General features: G+C 49.8%; 1 protein-coding gene and 1 long non-coding RNA gene across 2 annotated transcripts in view; one reads left to right on the forward strand and one right to left on the reverse strand.

Moving 5' to 3' along the window:
• Positions 1-17,665, forward strand: part of pacrg (PARK2 co-regulated) — an 83,643-nt gene extending 65,978 nt beyond the window's left edge. Inside the window, exons 5-6 of the mRNA XM_003962730.3 lie at positions 10,833-11,734; positions 17,004-17,665. Coding sequence (XP_003962779.1) covers positions 10,833-10,993 — 161 coding nt within the window. The 3' untranslated portion in view covers positions 10,994-11,734; positions 17,004-17,665. The remainder of the gene's footprint in view (positions 1-10,832; positions 11,735-17,003) is intronic.
• LOC115247868 (uncharacterized) lies at positions 9,022-15,219 on the reverse strand. Its single transcript, XR_003886931.1, has 3 exons — positions 14,267-15,219; positions 12,035-12,174; positions 9,022-9,903 (listed from the first exon to the last, which is right to left on the reverse strand). It is a non-coding gene; the product is annotated as an uncharacterized lncRNA (long non-coding RNA).
• Positions 17,666-18,128: the final 463 nt, after the last annotated feature.

Consider the following 18,128-nt stretch of genomic DNA (forward strand, 5'->3'; position numbering starts at 1 on the left):
ACTACGACCATGTAATGGGGGTGTGTGCAGATAATGATCACCCACACAGTTAGCGTGCGTGCACCTGTTGTTGATTGCTTCTTAAGATTACGTGTGTGTCCTGGTAATAGTCACGTATGCTGCTGCACCATCTGACTGACGTGTGTGTGTGTCATCACGTGCTCATTGCTTGTGTTTTTTGACATTATTGCAATAGCTAAATTGCTCCCATCAGGACAACTGAACTAGAGGTCTAACTATGGTAACCATTGTGGTTGGGTGAGGCCTCTCTGTGGGTCTGGTATGGCTGGTCTAGGTGGTCATCCGAGGACCGTGAAGGACATCTTAGAACTACACATACACAGAGACTTGAAGTAAAAACTCCGGGTGAGAGGGTTAATTGTGGCGGACAGATGATTTAGTGGCTGATTCTAGGAGGAGATTCCTCCGTGGTGCCAGCCAGGAAGGAGCCAAAGAGCCAGCAAGGTAGAGATGAGCAGGAGACGCTGCCCCGGTCCTTTGATGGAGAGGTGGCGTGAGACAGGAGCCCTGCTTATAAACCTCTGTTTCTGTGCACACGGGCGCGAACGCACGCACTGAGCGGCCGGCAGATTAAATGCGCTGCAGGTTGTGTGAGAGCAGACTGAACAAGCGGGATGTTGAGTCAGAGTGTAAGCCGCGGGGCAGCCGAGGCTTCCTCTGCCACTAAGTCTGCCACTGATCTCATTTCTCCACAGATGGACTCCTAACACACTCCCATCAGGGGACAAATATATTCTCCCTCTGTCTATTTTCCTCACATCCCTGCACCAACAATTCATTCTCTTTATTCGTCCCTCACTCCCCTTCTCTTTGCTCTCCGTGCAGCCCTTTGTCTCCCGCCTCTATTATTCTCCCGTCTTTCTTTTTCGTTTCACTCACATGTCTTTTCTGCATGTGTGTGTGTGTGTGTGACTCTTCCCAGCCATCGCTACATCTGGTGTCAGACCACACACACGCCATTACCTCCCCGTGCTTTGATCAGTCACGGCCAACAGGTGCCGTAAATTGTGTCCCCTGGCCATCGGCTACCGCGGCGTCCTCCATTTGCCTTCTTTTCCAGGCCCCCTCCCCCCGCCGCCACCTTCGCGTCGCTCTTCCTCCTCGCCCTCCCTGCTGCTTAACTCTGGCTTCTTGCCCCACATTGGCGGCGAAGCAAAACCGGCTGCGTCTGGGAGCCCATCATTCATCCATCCTGTCACATCCGCAGCTTGGCTGGTCTCAGACAAATAGCATCACGCCAGATAATACAGCCGCAGCCAGAAAAGAGCCAGACAAATGGTCCCCTCTGTGCTGACTTAATGGTCCTGCCTCCCGCTTGTCCAGGAGACAAAGCTCGACCCAGGAACACAACCATCAGCCTCGAAAGACGACGACCTATAAGTCTCGAGTGAACACGACACGCTCGCCCCAGCGACACGGGATTTTTTTTTTGAGCCGAAGAGACGCCTGTTCAAATTGTGCGTACACGGTATGTGACTGTGACATAATGGAGTACAAAACAGTTAATCACATTTCAAATCCCCAATCAGATCCCACGGAAACGGTAGCAGCTGTAACACGAGCCGGTTTTGTTCTGCAGGAGAGGAAACGATAATTAAAACGGGTCTCTGCCAGTCCTGTAGCGTGCGCCGAGGAACCGCATGAATCGGCACGGTGGCATTTCGCTTTCCACTCCCCAAATGGCATTTTTCAGGATTTCATCCGTGAGTTTGTTTGAAGCAGCCGTGGTATTTTGGACAGCGTGTCTTTATCGCGTCAGATTCCCTTTTCAATTCAGTGACATTTCTGTCAATGCAAAAACCCTCTTTTGATGGGCAGGTTGCACGTCGGGGTCCTTTCGGAGGCCGGGTCTGAAAGCAGCGCGGAGGGTAGCTTTTCATTCACCTGTGTCCGTTCCCGTCTGTGTTTCATAAGCAGGCTCAGTGCGGGATAAGAACAACAAATTTAAAAATGAATTGACGTTAACGATGATGTAGTTTCATTAGCGCGTTTTCTGCGACAGCAAATTACAAGTGATGATGCAACACGAGTGTTTAATTAAAGGGTGGACAAGACAGAGCGCCATCAGCTGCTATTTGACGGTCAACACTTCAAATAAACATGTTTCCGTATTAGTGGGCAGTAGAATTTCAATTTAAACATAATCGGACTTGTTGACGGGCTCATCGAAGGTGCCGGGCTAATAATGGGATTCATATTGGAGCAGCCAATTAAAAAACAGCTACACCGGGAGCAGAATGCACAGGAAACCATCATCTATAGAGGTTTTCCCTCAGAGGCCACCCAGCTCAGGAGGGTGGCGTCCACGCCGCCGTACACTGTATATCTGGCAGCAGCGCGGCGTCGCCATGACTGCTGACTGCGTCTCCCTGTGACGTCCTCTCCCGCTCCCCTCCATCGTGGCGACTGTTGTCATCTCGTCTCCTCCAGCGTAGTGAGTCAGTGTGTGATGTTGGATGTCTGCTGACAGCGTGTCCGATGACTCACGTCGGGGTGGTGCTGCTGTCCCAGCACATCTCAGTATCCACCCTCTCCTTCCTCCTTCTCTGCCTCTGCGTCATTCTTGGGGCCGAGCCTGACCCGGCGCGTGCACGGGGCACTGGCGTCGCCGTTGGAAGGGCCGCATATTCGTGGCGTGCAGCACTATTTCATTGTTTGCGTGCACGCTTCTGTTGCTGATAACTTAAAGGCTCCAGTTTTACCACCTGAGAACGAGGAAGCTGGCTCCACACACACATACACACACACCTCTGTCTGTTTTATGTAAATACCGCGCTTAAACACTCCTGCTTTAAAGGGCTCAGGCCCTCGTAAAGCTTGACAGACCCGAGGCTGTGCCGCTGCTTGTAAACTCTACTGTTAATGGGTGTCTCCGCCGCGTCCTGTCAGCCGTACAACCTTCCCTTCGTCCTTCTGGACTCAAATAGACGAGGAAACTGAGACGGTAACATCAAGAAAGATGTATTTCACGTCACGTCCTTTAGCGAGCTGAAAGCCAAAATCAATAAAAAGGCAAACGCCGTCTCTTTTCTCTTTGTTTTCAGTTGTTAGCCTTTGTGTTTATTAATGCAGCTGTTTTTCTTATTTCCGTCATAAGGAACCATCGTCTTCTCCTGCTGGCCTCAGACTTAGCGCTGGCCTGTCCTGACACGCCGTCCTCTCGGTGCCATTGTCATTGTTGAGCCTAAGTTCTTTTAATCATACCACCGTCCCTACTCACTGTGATTTACGAGCCCTTTGAATCCATAGGCATCCACTCCAGCCGATTGCATTAAAGAGATAAATAACGCGGCCAATAAAAGTGCCGTGAGTAGGCCGAATTGGCCCTGGGACGCTCATCGTCCATTTGGTGCAGTAAGCAATAGATGGGGTGAGCCGAAGGAGGCGTGGGGCTTTTAGTGGAAGGTTTTTTAGGGGTTATATCGTGATTGGTGGTGGAGGTGATGTCATGTCATCCATCTTAGAGAGCCACTTCATTAGGCTAATGGAAGGGCTGGACCGTTCACCGCTCGCTCCTGTACGTGTGTGTGTGCGGGGATGGGTGTGTGTCCTTCCATTGATGGCAGCTTCCAAGGCTAAAGTGGTTATGAAGACTCAAATCATCTTAGTTTTCAGGCCCATCGCCGCCTGTGGACGCGAGCGCTTGTGTCTTGAGCGGGAGCATGTCGAGACTTCCACGGCGTTTGGTCATGACACTGTTTTTGCTGTGCGTTCATGTAAGGAACTCAAGCGCACCTAATTCCTTTGATGTTTCAACCGCCGTCAGTTTTTTTACTTCAAAAATGTGGAGCGGCGAGAGGCTGCTCGCCACGCTTTAGGGTAATATCAGTGATAGGCTTTGATTTGTCGCTGACTTAAATTAGCGCGTCACTTCAAATGTTCCTCTTGCGTTGAGCGAAGAGGACGAACGGGGCGCTCTTTGGATCTGCTGCAGCGCCTGGCCTCCTCTCATTTCTCCATCTACCGTCAGATCTGCCGTCCGGAGGTGGGCTGTCCTTACGATTCGTCCGGGTCCACTCCTCCCGTTGTCGCCCGTCCCACCTTTGACAACCTGTTTAATCTAATTCTTTAGGTTTTTTTCCAGAGAAGGTCTACTTGGGCCTGGCTTTGTCACTCCTTAAGCCTCTTCGATTCCTCCGCGCGGCCCTTCCAACTCTCTATTTTACCGTTGCTGAGGCCTTTTCAAAAGGTCCTCTGTGCGTGAATAAAAACACATAAACTCAGAGTTATTCAACATGGACATGCACAGCAAACTGTAATACAGGATAAACACAAAAGGTCCTCAAATTTTAAAACTGGCATCGATGCTAGGTCTGCTGTGTTGAAGGATAGTTTGGCGAAAACTTTTATAAAAAAACTTTTTTTTAATATTAAAGCAAAAACTTAAGCTGCCTCCACAGTAGTTTCACAGGACATAAATTCAGCGTTCCATTAATCTATCTGCACGCTGTGATTATCCTCTCTGTAAAGTGGTGGCGTATGCATAAACGAAGGCGTTAATGAAACACAATAACGACACTGTCCAATCTGCTCTCTAATGTTTCATTCAGTAGCTTCTGATTTCCAAGGAAAGTAAAACTGAAGAAAAACTGCAACAAAAACCAGCTCAGTAATTACCAAACCTAAACATATGGCCTCCGTATCCATTAAAATGTGTAAATTAGAGGCGTAGCTTTAATAAGGTGCTGAATTCCACAAGCATGGCACCTGCTGCCAGAGCAAAGGTGCACCAGCCAAGCTGTTTCCTCTGAATATTCATCTCTTCTCGTGTTCTTAAGGTCGTCCGCCACCCAGAAAGGGAATAAAATATCCCCTGCTTTTATTTATTATTCCTGACAGCCATTAATTTGATATCTCCATATGCAAAGATCTGAAGAGCTAATGGCGCCCTGACATTTTCAGGCGCGCGCGGGCAGGAAAGAGATGATGCTTATCGGATTTCTGTCAAACACGTCGGAAATCAAAAGGCGCGTTTCTGATGTCAGTTCCGAGTAAACATTCATCAGCTCCGTGTAATAAGACCCGACAATAATGGGTGCTGACGTAACCCGCGTGTCACAAGAAACAAGCTAGGTGATTGAAATAGCTTGATGCGATGTGGGTCAGCGTAGGCGTGCGCCAGGAGGTGGGTTTGCACCTCTCCATAAGACACTAGTGAGACCTCCTGTAATTGTGTCCGTCTCCTGGTTCAGCGCCAGGAGCGGCGTGCTCGCACGTGTACGGCCGACTTTGCATTTCAAAGTGGCGCGCTTGCTTGGCCCGTGTGGCCTTTCTCGTGTGTCCCTGGTGCGGATCGATTTTGTGCCTAGCCAGCAGCCCACCACTAACCTTGAGGCACGCGGCGTAATGAGATCGCATCTGACGGCATCGACTCGCGCCAGACAGCACCGCCACTCTCCTCCCAGCAGGGGAGAGACAAAGACGGGCAGAGCGTTAAAGGCTAGGTCCTCTGTGAGGAGAGCATTTACTGGGTTTCAGTAAATGGACTCCAGCCTTTCAGGGTGCTGGATGCAGACAGCTGCAGCTGCTGCGGGTGCAGCACAGTTGAACTGGAAGTTAAGATTTTGGATCGGTGCTCAGTTCTGAACAGCTGGGATGAGAATTGAGGCCGTAGAAGCCCTTTGCGACCAAGAACATGTTTCCTAATTGGGAAATAACTAAAAAGTTGCAGCCCGGCTGAACCTCCAGGCAACGAGCGGTCGCCGTGATACGACACTTTTAGAGCTGTGATGAGCATACTAAAGCAAATTTGCAGTACTGCGATTGGACGTGATGGCGCAGGGATAACCATTATCTGAGCGCCGGTAATTGAAACAATAATGGACATGTTAACAGCTTGGAAAATAGCATTGATCCATCATCCACAGTAAGACGTGCCCTCTTTGTACATTAATGCTATGACTAAATGCTGCAAACTGATATTGTTCCCGGTCACGGCTCGGTCTTGATGGCTAATTGGAAAAGAAATGGGCAAGAAAGGAGTTTTGTGAGACATGGGAGAGTGATTTCACCACTGTCTGAGTGTTCCGCTGAATCCCTTCCACCGCCGGGGATTTCCAAGGAATGATGAGACAAAGCTGCGGCACGGAAGTGTCCAATTGAGTTCAATTCCTTTAAATCTATGTACTGATGTAGACCAGGAACTCAGATCGATTGAAATCTATTAGTTCTGGGGCTGCCTCCTCAGCAGCTTGCATCTTAACTTTGCGTTCTTGCTGCTGTCTGACCTTGACGCCTCGCTCCTACCTGTGCCGCTTCGCTGAGGCCCAACTTTCACCGGGCCAAAATGGCAGCGAGCTGCAGCGGGTCTGTAGAGACAGCACAGCTCGACCCGATAAACACGTGGAAAATGAGATCGCTGACCTACAGGAAAGGTTAGCCCTCAGTGAGCAAGGGCAACAGGAAAATGTCGGCCTGTGGACTCCCGTTCTGCTTGTGCTCGCATGCGTTTGAGCGGCGCTGCTAAAGTTGCACTTATTGCTGCTAAAGCTGTTTTTTCAGCTGTTCTGCCCGTCAGGTTCTGGCTGATCCATTAAGGTAAAAGGGGGGTTGTGGACTCTGATAACCATGAAACGATCAGTCGGTGTTCATAACCACGAGTCTCTCATACATACCTGACAGGCAGATTGTTTTCCCCCGTTTGGCCTTTTGACCCTGTCTTGGATGTTGTGTCCCACTTAAGCTTATTGCCCTATCGCAGCAGACACCGCTGGTTCAGTACAAACACACGCGTGCAAACGTCACACACACACCTGGGCTCACCCACCTCGCCGCCAAGCGTCTTCTAATGAGAGGTCTGTTTGCCGTCTCACTGTGAGGCCCTTTAATTAGAGCCCTGCTGTTAGGCGTAGACCTCCTCCGGCGGCCCCATCCACTCCAAACACCTTCTCACACGTATGCACAGAATGTCCCACTCCTTTCTATACATTCCTGCCGCCTTCAACGCGCAGCCATATGTTGCAATAAACCACTGGTGGCGGCAGCGTTGACGTCTTGACGCGTAATGCCGAAGGAAGGACAGAAGCTCAAACCGAGTGGCCGCTGCTAATTTTCTACACAGATCATAATCCAGGCAGACCTCCATGGGAGGGGGGGACGTCTCTGTTGCTCCTAAAGTTTTCACACGCCAACAGAAGTGACGTAACGCAGACAGCCGTGACAGCAGTTTGAAGTTCCTCTGATGCACCAATGTGTTTGCTGCAACTGCCTGAACATCAGGGATTTTTAAGGTTGCAGCCTCGCTGTCATGCGTCTCTGTCTACTAGTCTGCTACTGATCTGGAACAGAAAATTGGGTTTTTAGATAAAAGCAGGAAGGGGAAAGTATGTGGTTAAAGGCAGGAATGAACCCCCCCTTCCCGGCTGTGCAGCTTTGGTTAGATTCCTCTGACACAAACCGCTTTTAACCCGAGTTTTTACACTTCCCTTTATAAACAAGGCCAGACCCGGCCTCGCACGCATCAATTCTGCTCTGCATCTGGCTGCTTGGATCAAACAGCTATTGTGTTGTGGGGGGGGCTGCGCTTTAAGCTGCTTTCATGAGGCACTTCCAGCCCGAAGGTCGGCGTGATTAGAAACAATGGCAGGTGTGTTGATTTTCTGTCGAATCGGGCCTGGAATTCAGCGCTAAATTTCCCAAAGCCGCTGCAGTGTGTGAGTCGGTGTCACCCTGTCCCTGGTGGAGGAGGGGATTACAGTCAGGGGGCGCACACATAACTCATGCCAAACCCGACAGGAAACTTAAGATTGTGCTTACAGTACAGCTCTGTTGTGGTCTGATAACCACCCATCAGCAGCCGCTAAATATCCCCTTCTCAAATCTGCCGTCCACATGTGTGAAAGTGGTTGAGCAGAGCCTCTCACAAGCTTCTGTGGGACCTTGACTTGGCTGGATGTGGGACGACGGGTTGTTTAGAGCTGTGGGACATGCGGGGCGACGCACGCCTCGCTGCGCTGTACGCCTGCATGTGTGAAAGGGCTCCCTACACAATATGGACGCCAGTTGATGTGGTGTGTTGATGCAGTTTACCTTCACTATCGCAGTTGCTGCTGCTTCCTTCCTTCCTCTGCCTCTGCATTGACCCTTCCTCTTCCTCAGAGGAACAAACAGCCGGCCATCGCCCCCCCCCCACGTTCACAGGATGAGAGTTTTTATTATGATTGTTTTTAAAGATTTTTACCCCCCACACACCCCTCGCTGTGCTCAGAGTTGCGGATATTGCCTAAAGCTGGCGAAATAAAGAGGGAGGAAATGGAGGAAAAAGGAGAAGAGCGAAAAAGAGAAGTTATTTTGCTGAAGGACATTTGCAGAGGCAGCTTTGAATGCCCCGCCCTCACCCCCCAAACCGTCTCCTCACTTTTGTGCTCTTTAAATATTGAGAATTATTGCAAATTCCTCTGCCCCCAGCCCCTTCCTTTTGATGCTCCTGGCCTCCCAGCAGCGCAGCAATAGAAATGCACTTTGAAGGACTGAAACTCCCAGTGTTGCAACAGTAACACCACCCCCCCATCCCCCCCCCCCCCGCGCTGGACCTCCTTGCTCCTCCCTTTGCTTCTCCCTTCTTTCACGGCTCCCTGTGTTCCACAGTCTGAAGGCCGAGCTCTCCCCCTGGGCTGTCTTTGGCTGCTCATTTTCTCTCTGACAGGGGGCGCCCCTCCAGAGACGCCATCATGCCTCCACACACACACACACACACACACACACACACATGCACATTTCAGCTTTCAGACCCTAGAAAAGCAATCTGGTCTTTTCACCAGCACGCCAAACAACGGCCACATCACAGAACCAGGGCGCCCATTCTCCCCGATGGCGTTGCCGTGGCTCTTATTGCTCAAATCGATGACTTGAAAACCACGACTCTTAATGTGAATCGTGCGAAACCATAATTTTCTAGTCACCACAGAAAATTTCACCAAATTCATCAACCTCTTGTGAGAACTTTTCTGAATCATAAAATCAGTTATTATCCATGCAAAATCTTACATATTCTTTTCCACTTTTTATTATTTTGTTGCTGCAGAGAAGTGAAACCACAAATGAAAGCCTGTGAACATTTATCCCATACAAAATAAAACTCACCCTGACAACAGACAACATTCCTGACAAGCAGATGTCACAGCCAAACTTATTAGAAGTGTTTCAGGAATTAAGGTTACCAATAATTGTTTTGTACTCTTAATCTCATGACTCTCTGACATATTGTTATTTTATTGATTCATCTTTTTTTTCTCAGTTGTTGTTGGCAGAGCGAACAACAAACTATTTTGGCACTTCCGGACCGACCTGAGCAGCAGGGTGCAGATAACCCTTGTAGCGTTTCCAAGATTGAACCAGCCGGAACTGTGATGCACCAGGAGAGCTGGTTCCTGAAGGCAACATTCCTGAGAACATGCAGCTATTGTTGTCGAGGGGAGGGGGGGTTGGCGGGGGGTGCAAAGGGGTTGCTAAGTAGCTGCCAGGTACAGCTAAAGCTGTGAGTTGCATTGCACAGGCCGAGCAGCGGTCAGAGCTTGGCTGGAAGATTTAATGTTAAACAGGAGAGTGACTCCTGAGCAAAAAGTGAGTGGAGCCGACTGAGATCATAGACATGTTGCTGCTTAACAGCCCGCTTTATGGGACCGGCTCGCTCTGTGTTTTAATGAGGAGGCCACGGACGGGCGGAGAGAGAGAGGAGAGAGAGGGGTGGTTCAGTCTGTCACGGAGGATGAGAGATTAGAAAAGGCTGAGGGAGAATAAAGGACGGAGAAGAGCAGTTTAATGCATCCTGTCTCCTCAGGCCTAATTAGGAATGAAAGACGGGGCCGACGTTCCTCCTCAAAGTGCTGCTGTTCATTCCTCATCCCGCAGGTACACTTTTGAGCAGAAGGCTTCGGGATGTTTCTAAAAAAAAATGCAAAGTTAGTGTGTGTAAACATTACGCAACGAGGTCTGACCCCGAAAATAAAATCTTTAGCCGGTGAAAGAGAAGAAAGGAGTGACAGTCTAGATAACTCAGGAATGTTCCCTCTTACCCCCGAGTCCCCCAGACTGCCTACAGTGCAATTGTAGTGTGAGAATTCTCGTTTGACGGGAGGAATGTGTTGTTATTCTGCCTCAGCGTTCTCTCTAAAAGGGGACTGTATGAGCACCGAATGGGGGACGGGTGTTCTGCCGTTAGCTCAGCAGTGAGGGCTGTAACGGAGCCAAATCGAAGTGTAACGTGAGCAAGACGACAGGATGCTTCACACCTGTTGATTGTGGCGCACCGGTAGGATGTCTGCAATCGCAATGGGTGCAACATTTCACCCAGGGTCTTTTCCCTTTGTTCAAAAAAACATCCAAAAGGCCGCCACAGCAGAGCGGGATGGTGTTGTTCTAAATTATGATCAGCTCGGGATGAGCGCGACGGCTTTATTTTGAGTTCTTCCTGCATTCTTGAACAGTCCGCATGCGGGCCTCACCTGCCTGTGGTGTGAGAGTGTGCAGGTCAGTGAGCGTGCCTGATGTGCACCAGCGCAGCGTTGTGCAAGAGCGCAGCCGTAGCTAACTCGGCTGTCCTTTACGCTGCACTACTCTCTGCAGGGCCGCCTCATTAAACTTTCAGCGGAACAGTTAAAAACTCTTCTGCTGCTCAGTCCCAGCTGGCCCTGGCATGAGAGCAGTAAATTCAATTCGGTCCTTCCATTGGGTTTGAAATCAGACGGAAAGATGACATTTGCCGACTCAATTTGCAGCGGGGCGTCGCGGCGAGGCCACAGGTGGCGCCCGGCGAGCCCTGATGCCGCCCCTACAGAGCGGCGCTGAGTCACCCTGTGTTCTCTCCTCCTCAGTTAACACCGGGGACGGCATCGACTACAGCCAGCACAAGAGGCAGAACATCGGCGATCTGATCCAGGAGACTCTGGAGATGTTCGAGCGCTACGGAGGAGAGGATGCCTTCATAAATATCAAATACATGGTGCCCACCTACGAGTCCTGCCTGCTCAACTGAAGGAGACGGGGGGCTCGACTTGGCTGAGTTCACTTCTCATCATCTCGAATATTGTGATATTGTTTTGGAATTTTCCAGCAGCGCTAGCTAGCCTATGCTAATTACCTCCAGACGAAGGAAATCAAGAGTTATTGTCATCATCTGTGTCCGTTTTGTGGCAGCTGGAACTTGTGCCTATCAATGTTGCTGTGTGCATCTGTGGGGGAATTACTGCTACTTTAAAGGGAATTTTCAACGCCGCACATTTGATTTCAAACACTGCTATGCACCAAAGGAGAGGAGGGTGGGGGGGTTGTTTTGTGTCATATAAAAAGGATCAGAAGTTGTATTGATGTTCCTTGTCATCTTAAATTTAGTTCCTTAATAATAAATCTTTCCTGTTAAAATTTCATTCAGTCTTTAAACCTCAGTAAATAGCAAAGCGTTTAATTAAGGAGGTGTGAATGAAACCTGGGGGGGGGTGGGAGATTTCCGGTGAGTAGTTTTATACGTCAGACCATAAAGTGTGTGTTGGACATCTGTGTGTTCTGTCCTGCTGTACTGCTGCTCTTCACACTCACTTCCCTGCGTTCTCTCTCTTTTTTTGCTGTTGCATTGTGTTTTGTCACTGTACCCATTCTGTCACGAGCTCAGCTGGAGCGAGGGCCTGCCCAAACAAGCAGGGAATGACGACCGACAGCATTCCTCCACACAAACACGCATCCTTTGAACTGGAGTGCCGGAGTGAGCTCAGCGTTTGGGGTGAGAAACGCCGGTGCCTGCGTGCTTGTTTGTGACATGCTTTGTACATGACAGCGGGCGTGTTTTCTTTCTCTGCCAGTCAGAAACTTTATGTTCTGGCTTTGAAACAGGTCTATGCAGAAGAGTGGGATTTCCTTCCCAGACACTGTGCAGGCGCTCGCAACTGTACTCTCCCCGTGCGCAGAGACACACATTTGAGCATATCCGACTCTGCGGGACACGGGGGGAAACAGCGTAATTGATTTCTGACACTCACAAAGACTCTTGCACCGTCTCTTGTAAGTCGTGTCTCCTACAAACCTGTGGAGGATTCTGTTCTCATCCAGAAGACAGGTTCATAGTGCTCCTGTTGCAACCTGGGTTACTGAATAGCTGTTCCACCCTGCTGAACCGGGCCGCGCTCTGCCCGCTGACAGGAAGAGGAGGTGCAGAGTGGTTCCCTTTTAACACAAAACACATTGATCTTTTTAACAACTACAGCCGCCTAATGAAACAAAACCAGCCGGGGCTGCAAAAGATATTTTCCCAAAAAGAAAAGCGGTGAAAAATGTGGTTTGATGAGCCGATCGTGCTCGGCGCGGCCCGCAGCACTGTCAGACTGTATCAGCGATGCCCTGCTGTCCCACTCCACCTGTCCAATCTTACTGAGCCACAGGCTAGCAGCCAGCCAGCAGAGTGAGCAGAGTAGGGAAGGAAACGTCGCTAGGCTTCGCGCATTATTTCTCAGCACATGAGCTCGTTAGAATTTTCATCGTTAGAAACTTTCAGTTCTCCATCTGCTCATTAAAGCCTTTCGCCTCCAGCTAGCATACAATGTCATACGAGCCATAATACGCAGAAATTACCCAGAGTTCACTCCATCGTCCTTAAATCACCAGGTAGTGTGATTGCTTTGGTTCGCTTCAGTCACATCACAGACACTAATGGCTGTTAAATGCTAAATCCTGTCCGTTTCGACCTCTTCACAAACCTCATAATGAACCCCGACTAGTCTTAAAAGGAACGCTGGTGAACGCCGCGGTCTCCAGGCGTGCACACTCTCGCACACGGTAAAGGATGCAGTAACAAACAACTGTGCAATGCGGTAATTGCTCGTGCAAGTAATAGAGCGAGGTGTGAAATGGACGGGAATGGAGGCAGCCAGTGAGGTTATTTGTTCTAACAAAGGCATCGGAGCATGCCTGGTCCAGACGCGCAGGCTGGGAAGACCAAGCATGACATCGCTTTCTCCCTCCTTTTCCTCTGTGCTCGGATGTACCAAAAAAAGGGTCCTGAATTGCTCATAATGAGCAACTGATCATTTTACGCCCCCGGTGACCCCGGTTAAATGAAGGGTCTTTCTTTCGAGTCATGGAGCCCAGGTTGGAGCACCGTGCTCTCATTCGCTTCTGCAGATTCTATTTGTCACAGACGGAGACGCATCATTGACGCATCAGGTTTCTTCTATTTTGATGAACCCTCTGCTGTGACAGATCTGCCTCTGATGTCACATGTGTCGCTGTAACGTCTCATTCAGCCATTTTGTCAAATCTCTTGCCAGCTGTATTCTAACGGACAGCCTCCAAAACTGCTGCGTGTATTTTCACAGCGAAAATGTCTTCCACAGGCTGTGAAAGTGGCTCATTAAGGGTCTCCCAACATCAGGGGTGCCCACCGAGTGCACCTCCAACCTTGCTGGGCCCTCAGAGTCGGCTGCAACTGGACTCCAAGGGTCAAACTTGGATGAGTTGGGCCCGTGAGCACTCACTCAGCTCCTGCTGTTATTATTAGCTTAGCCAGCTCAGCCACTCACGACAGCTGCCACTGCCCCGCAGCCAGCAATAACTCCCACTGAGGAACACATGCAAGCCGTTGCCCTGATGAAAACACTCGCCTCTGCACGATTTATGCGCAGAATGCACGCGGGCTCACAGATCAGCAGCACGGAGCACGTGGACAAGTGTCTGGCTTGTACCGAGACGGCGGCTCTGCCCCTCAGGTGGAGCAGTTATCTCAGAGAGGACGGTGGCTGTGCGAAAGCGCTACTCTGAGCTCAACTTTCTCCAAGAAAATCTACGCAAGCGTGCCGATAACGTTCTGTTGACGAGGGGGGAAAAGAGATTGGGAAAAGCAGAGTACTGGCGGAGACCAGAGAAGGCGGGAAAATGGAGTTATGGAGGAGGAAAAGGCACCGTGAAAGGTTTGCGGCGTTTGCGTTTGGGACCGAGAGGATGTCGGATGGATGAAGACAGTGTAACAGATCGCACCGGCGGTCCGAGATGCATCCAGCACTGAGAGGGATGATGGAAAGAGAGGCTGTGTGGGCCTCGCCAAGATGGATGGAGAGGAGGGAGCGGGATGTTGTGTCACCTGGTGGAGAGAGCTGTCTAAATCAAGAAAGAGCCGAGATTTAAGAGCAGCCGGCTGCAGACTAAAGAAGAGCCTCGCCTATCTGTTTATTCCCCCCATGTTTACGAAGAGGATGGCACCAACAGGCATTTAGCAACATCAGCACCCCCCCCTTTCTGAAAGAGAACAAGAACAAACACTCACATGTGTTGAAATTCAAGAACTCGTCCGCGCTGGTCACACTTAACGTGATCAAAGTTCCGGCGGCGCGTGTTGCAACCCTGCGTATTCTGGAGGATTTATTAAGCAGCGGGGACGTCTTCATCTGTCTTCCCCTTTATCGCTTCCTGCCCTCCTTCCTTTCTCTTGTCCCTTCTTTTGCTGAGCTGTCTCACTTATTCCGATGTCGGGGTCTCAAAAGGCAGATTGTTAGGACCAGCAATGAGGGGATGGTGCGGCGCAACTTAAATAAATGCCCCCCCGAGAATGATTTGTCTTATTCAGGTCCGCCCGGCGGCCTGCAGGCACATCCAGGGAGCTACTGAGCATGTGTGAGGCAGTGGAGATCCATCTGTCTGCCTCTCCATAAGCCAGGCGTCTGTTTTTACAGACTTAATTCAAGTGCAGGGGGAATGGAAACACTTTGAAGGAAGGGGTCACGCTCTGCTCCTCCTGCTTGAAACCTCCCCTTTAAGTTGTTATTACAGTTGACTCCAATCTCCTCCCGATTAACTGGTTACCTTCTCTTATCTCTTCTTGCTCCTGTTCCTATCCCACATCTCAGGATCAATACCTTTTCTAAACAGACGTGATCAATGAGCATTCTTCTCCGTCATTCGCCGCGCTCTGTTCTCTGTCCTCCTCTTATCGCTCGCGAACACTCATTTCTTCGCCTGCTATGTGGCTGGCAGGCGTGCACAGAAAAAGGCAAAGCTTCGCTCGGAGTAGGAATGGATCCACGCTGTTAGCAATTGGCAGGGACAGATGTAGCATCGGCAGGGCTCCTTTAAGCCGTATCGACACCGGTGTGTAGGGTGGGTGTGCTGTTTTTCCTGCTTAAGTGCCCCCGCGCTGTAAAACGTGCCACTGTTTTGTGGGGCATTTTCTCCATTTGATTGATGACGAGCAGGTTCGAGGCTGGAGTTTGGACGCGATGTTTTCCCGTCAGCCCTCTATCACAAGTGGCCCCAGCTGTCACAGCTCCTTCAACACGAACCCCCACCCCTCCCCTCCCCTCCCCGCCCCGCGTGCACACCCCCATCCTGTCTGGGCAACAACACACAGACCAACAGGCATTTCCATCACCAGATTGCCAAAACGCACTGAAGCATCTCAACGACAACACACAAGGTGACCTTTAACAAAACATAACTGGCGAATAGCAGCAGCGGAGAGAGAGGTTGTCTCTGAACTGTGGGAACTAAGCAGCTTCAGACTGTGTTGTAGCCCCTCAGCTGGCTCTCTGAATAGTAACAAATGAACAATGGGCTCTTTAATGGAAGCTTTAGACCAATGCACCAAGCACTGCTTCTCTGGTCTGAAATTGAAGTAGAGACGAATAAAAAGGAGGCTCTCTTATGCTAACTGGCAAAAACAAGTAAAGCTTAATTTGTCCGTCCTGTTTTAATGCCACACCTATAGGAGCGCACGATTGGTTGGATCGCATTATAAATGATCAAAAGTCCAATAAATGATAGAAATAAGCATGGAGATTTATGATAAAATTCAGTTTCTAAAAAAGAGGGTCAGTTAGCCCAACAGGATGGCGTCCATTAGCCCTTGGAAGAGGAACCAATTCTTGCAGACGGGAGGAGTCGAAGAAAAGAGGAAAACAGTCAAATCTGGATGAATAAACTTCCTCTTTTTTTAAGGCGCCTGTCTGCTGTTGAATCAGTTGACTCTGTAGTGTGAAGGGCTAAATTAAAAGTCAAGTCATACCTTAAGATAGGAGAGAAATTTCTAAATGAAGACAAGGGGACAGGGAGGGGAGTGAGCCCAAAATAGATCCCCCACTGATAGAGAAAGAGGCGCGGGATAATGCTATTTAAAGTCTGTGTTCTCTTTCCACCACATTAGGAATAACAAAAGAACTGAAATCAGCGGCTGGAGCTGGACTGTAACAACCCCGTACCCCCGTCAGCACATGGGTGTGACATGTAACACGATGGGGAGATGCCCACCCCTGACACTAGACCGAACCCACGTCAAAAGAATGTGCACCAGACATTAGACCGGCTGAAGTCAAGATATAGGATTTAAATGGGTGTTAGGTCTAAACAACAGGATTAGAAATCTGTGTCATGTAAATACAGCTCAAATGCGATCCCTGTGATCATCGCCGGCGCCGTGACTCAAGTGAATGCTGCCCGTGTCGCCATAGTTTTCATTTACAGTTGAACAAGCATAAAACTGGGATTTACTCTCATCTCATAAACGCTACCTGTAAGCCGCCAGAAAGTGTCATCCCTCTGCTGCCGTGCGGGGACTTGTTGGCTTTAATCTCTGGATTTTAAGTGTGCAAAGTCATCAAAATAAATGCTGTTATGTGGCGACGGTCTCGGAGAGCTATCGACGTATCGACATTTAAATGGCGTTTGACTACCTCTGCTCCTCCACCTATGGCTGGCAGCAGGCCCGCATCACGCCGCGGCGCCGTCTGCTCGCCGCGTGCTGTCCGTGCCCCTGACTTCAACACAAATAAAGATCGACTGCCGACAGTTACAAATGAGCATCCGCTGTTGAATACGTAACACAAACACAAACAAGTACGCGAGCACAAAGCGTGCACTCCTCACGCCGTGCATGTGATACAATTTGATCTGAACAATGGCGGCGTTATGCGGCGCTCTGCGTACACCGTGTTTGCTACAAGGACATTTATTTCGCACCTTCCTCAAAATGTAAATGACCCAGATTCCTCCGCTGTTTTCTTCCCCCTCAGCCCCCAGACGAGGAAGTCAAAAAGAAAAAGAGAGTGATGTTTGCGTGCAGGGGTGTTATCGGAGCCCGTGGGCCCCCGTTGGCCTCCTCTGGAGCAGCAGCCCTTATCTCAGGCAGCCTTGCCTCGACAGAACCGCTGTCTCCCAGCCGCTTCCCTCAGGCTGCAGCCCTGGAAGCCAGGCTACATCCAGCCACCGGGTCCCCACTGAGGACGCCATTGTCCCGTCAACATGCTGCACTTGGAGTGGGAAACCCAGGGTGCTCCCTGAGCTCATTGTGACGAGCGCTCAGCCCCTCTTCAAAAGGGACTAAATGCATGTTCATTAATTATCTGGATCCCTGTTAATTGGATTAATTGCTGAATAGAAACCATGTTATTAGAAATGACAAAAACACAAGGGCAAGGGGAGAAATGTGAGGGATTAATGTAGTTTCTGCGTTCTCTCGGGCTCTCGCACGCCCTTTCTGCGCCGTATCACCACGTCTCTTAATCTGTGTCTCTGCTTTGCACACACACGCAGGGAGAGGCCGTCTGCCACCCGAGGAAGGAGCGTCAGGCGAGGTGCAAATTACCGCGCTTCCCGTTGAGGAAAAAAAAACCCAAAACTGAAACTCTGTTTTCAAAGCTGAAAAATAAATGACAGATTCTTTTTGATGCCAGGAGCCTGTGACTTTTACCGCCGTTTTTTTTTAAAGATTGTGGGCAGAAATAAAAGAGGGACATAAAGTCAGCACCGTGGACAATTTAGCTATCTCTAAGTCACATGAAACGTGGCGATTCCAATTCGCTCTGCCTTTGCTTGATCCTATCCGCCGAAATCACTTATCAGAGTTTGACTTCAAGGGACGCTTTATCACCGCGGCCCCACGATGCACATTGATATTGCAGACCGTTGGGTCGACGGGCCGAATAATATATGGAGGTGAAGGTGCAAATGACGGGCCATTATGCAAATAAGAACCATCAGCGCTTTGCTGTTGGAAATAATAACAATCAGACCAACAATCAAACAGCGGCGTAAAACCAATGAACTGCTTATTTTAGACAACAGCTTGTTTAATCGAAATAAGATGGCAGCTCTCAAACGCAACCCTCTGTGGCACTTTTCTGTAGGCCTCTTTAACA

Source organism: Takifugu rubripes, chromosome 2, assembly GCF_901000725.2.
Source record: "Takifugu rubripes chromosome 2, fTakRub1.2, whole genome shotgun sequence".
Lineage (NCBI taxonomy): Eukaryota > Metazoa > Chordata > Actinopteri > Tetraodontiformes > Tetraodontidae > Takifugu > Takifugu rubripes.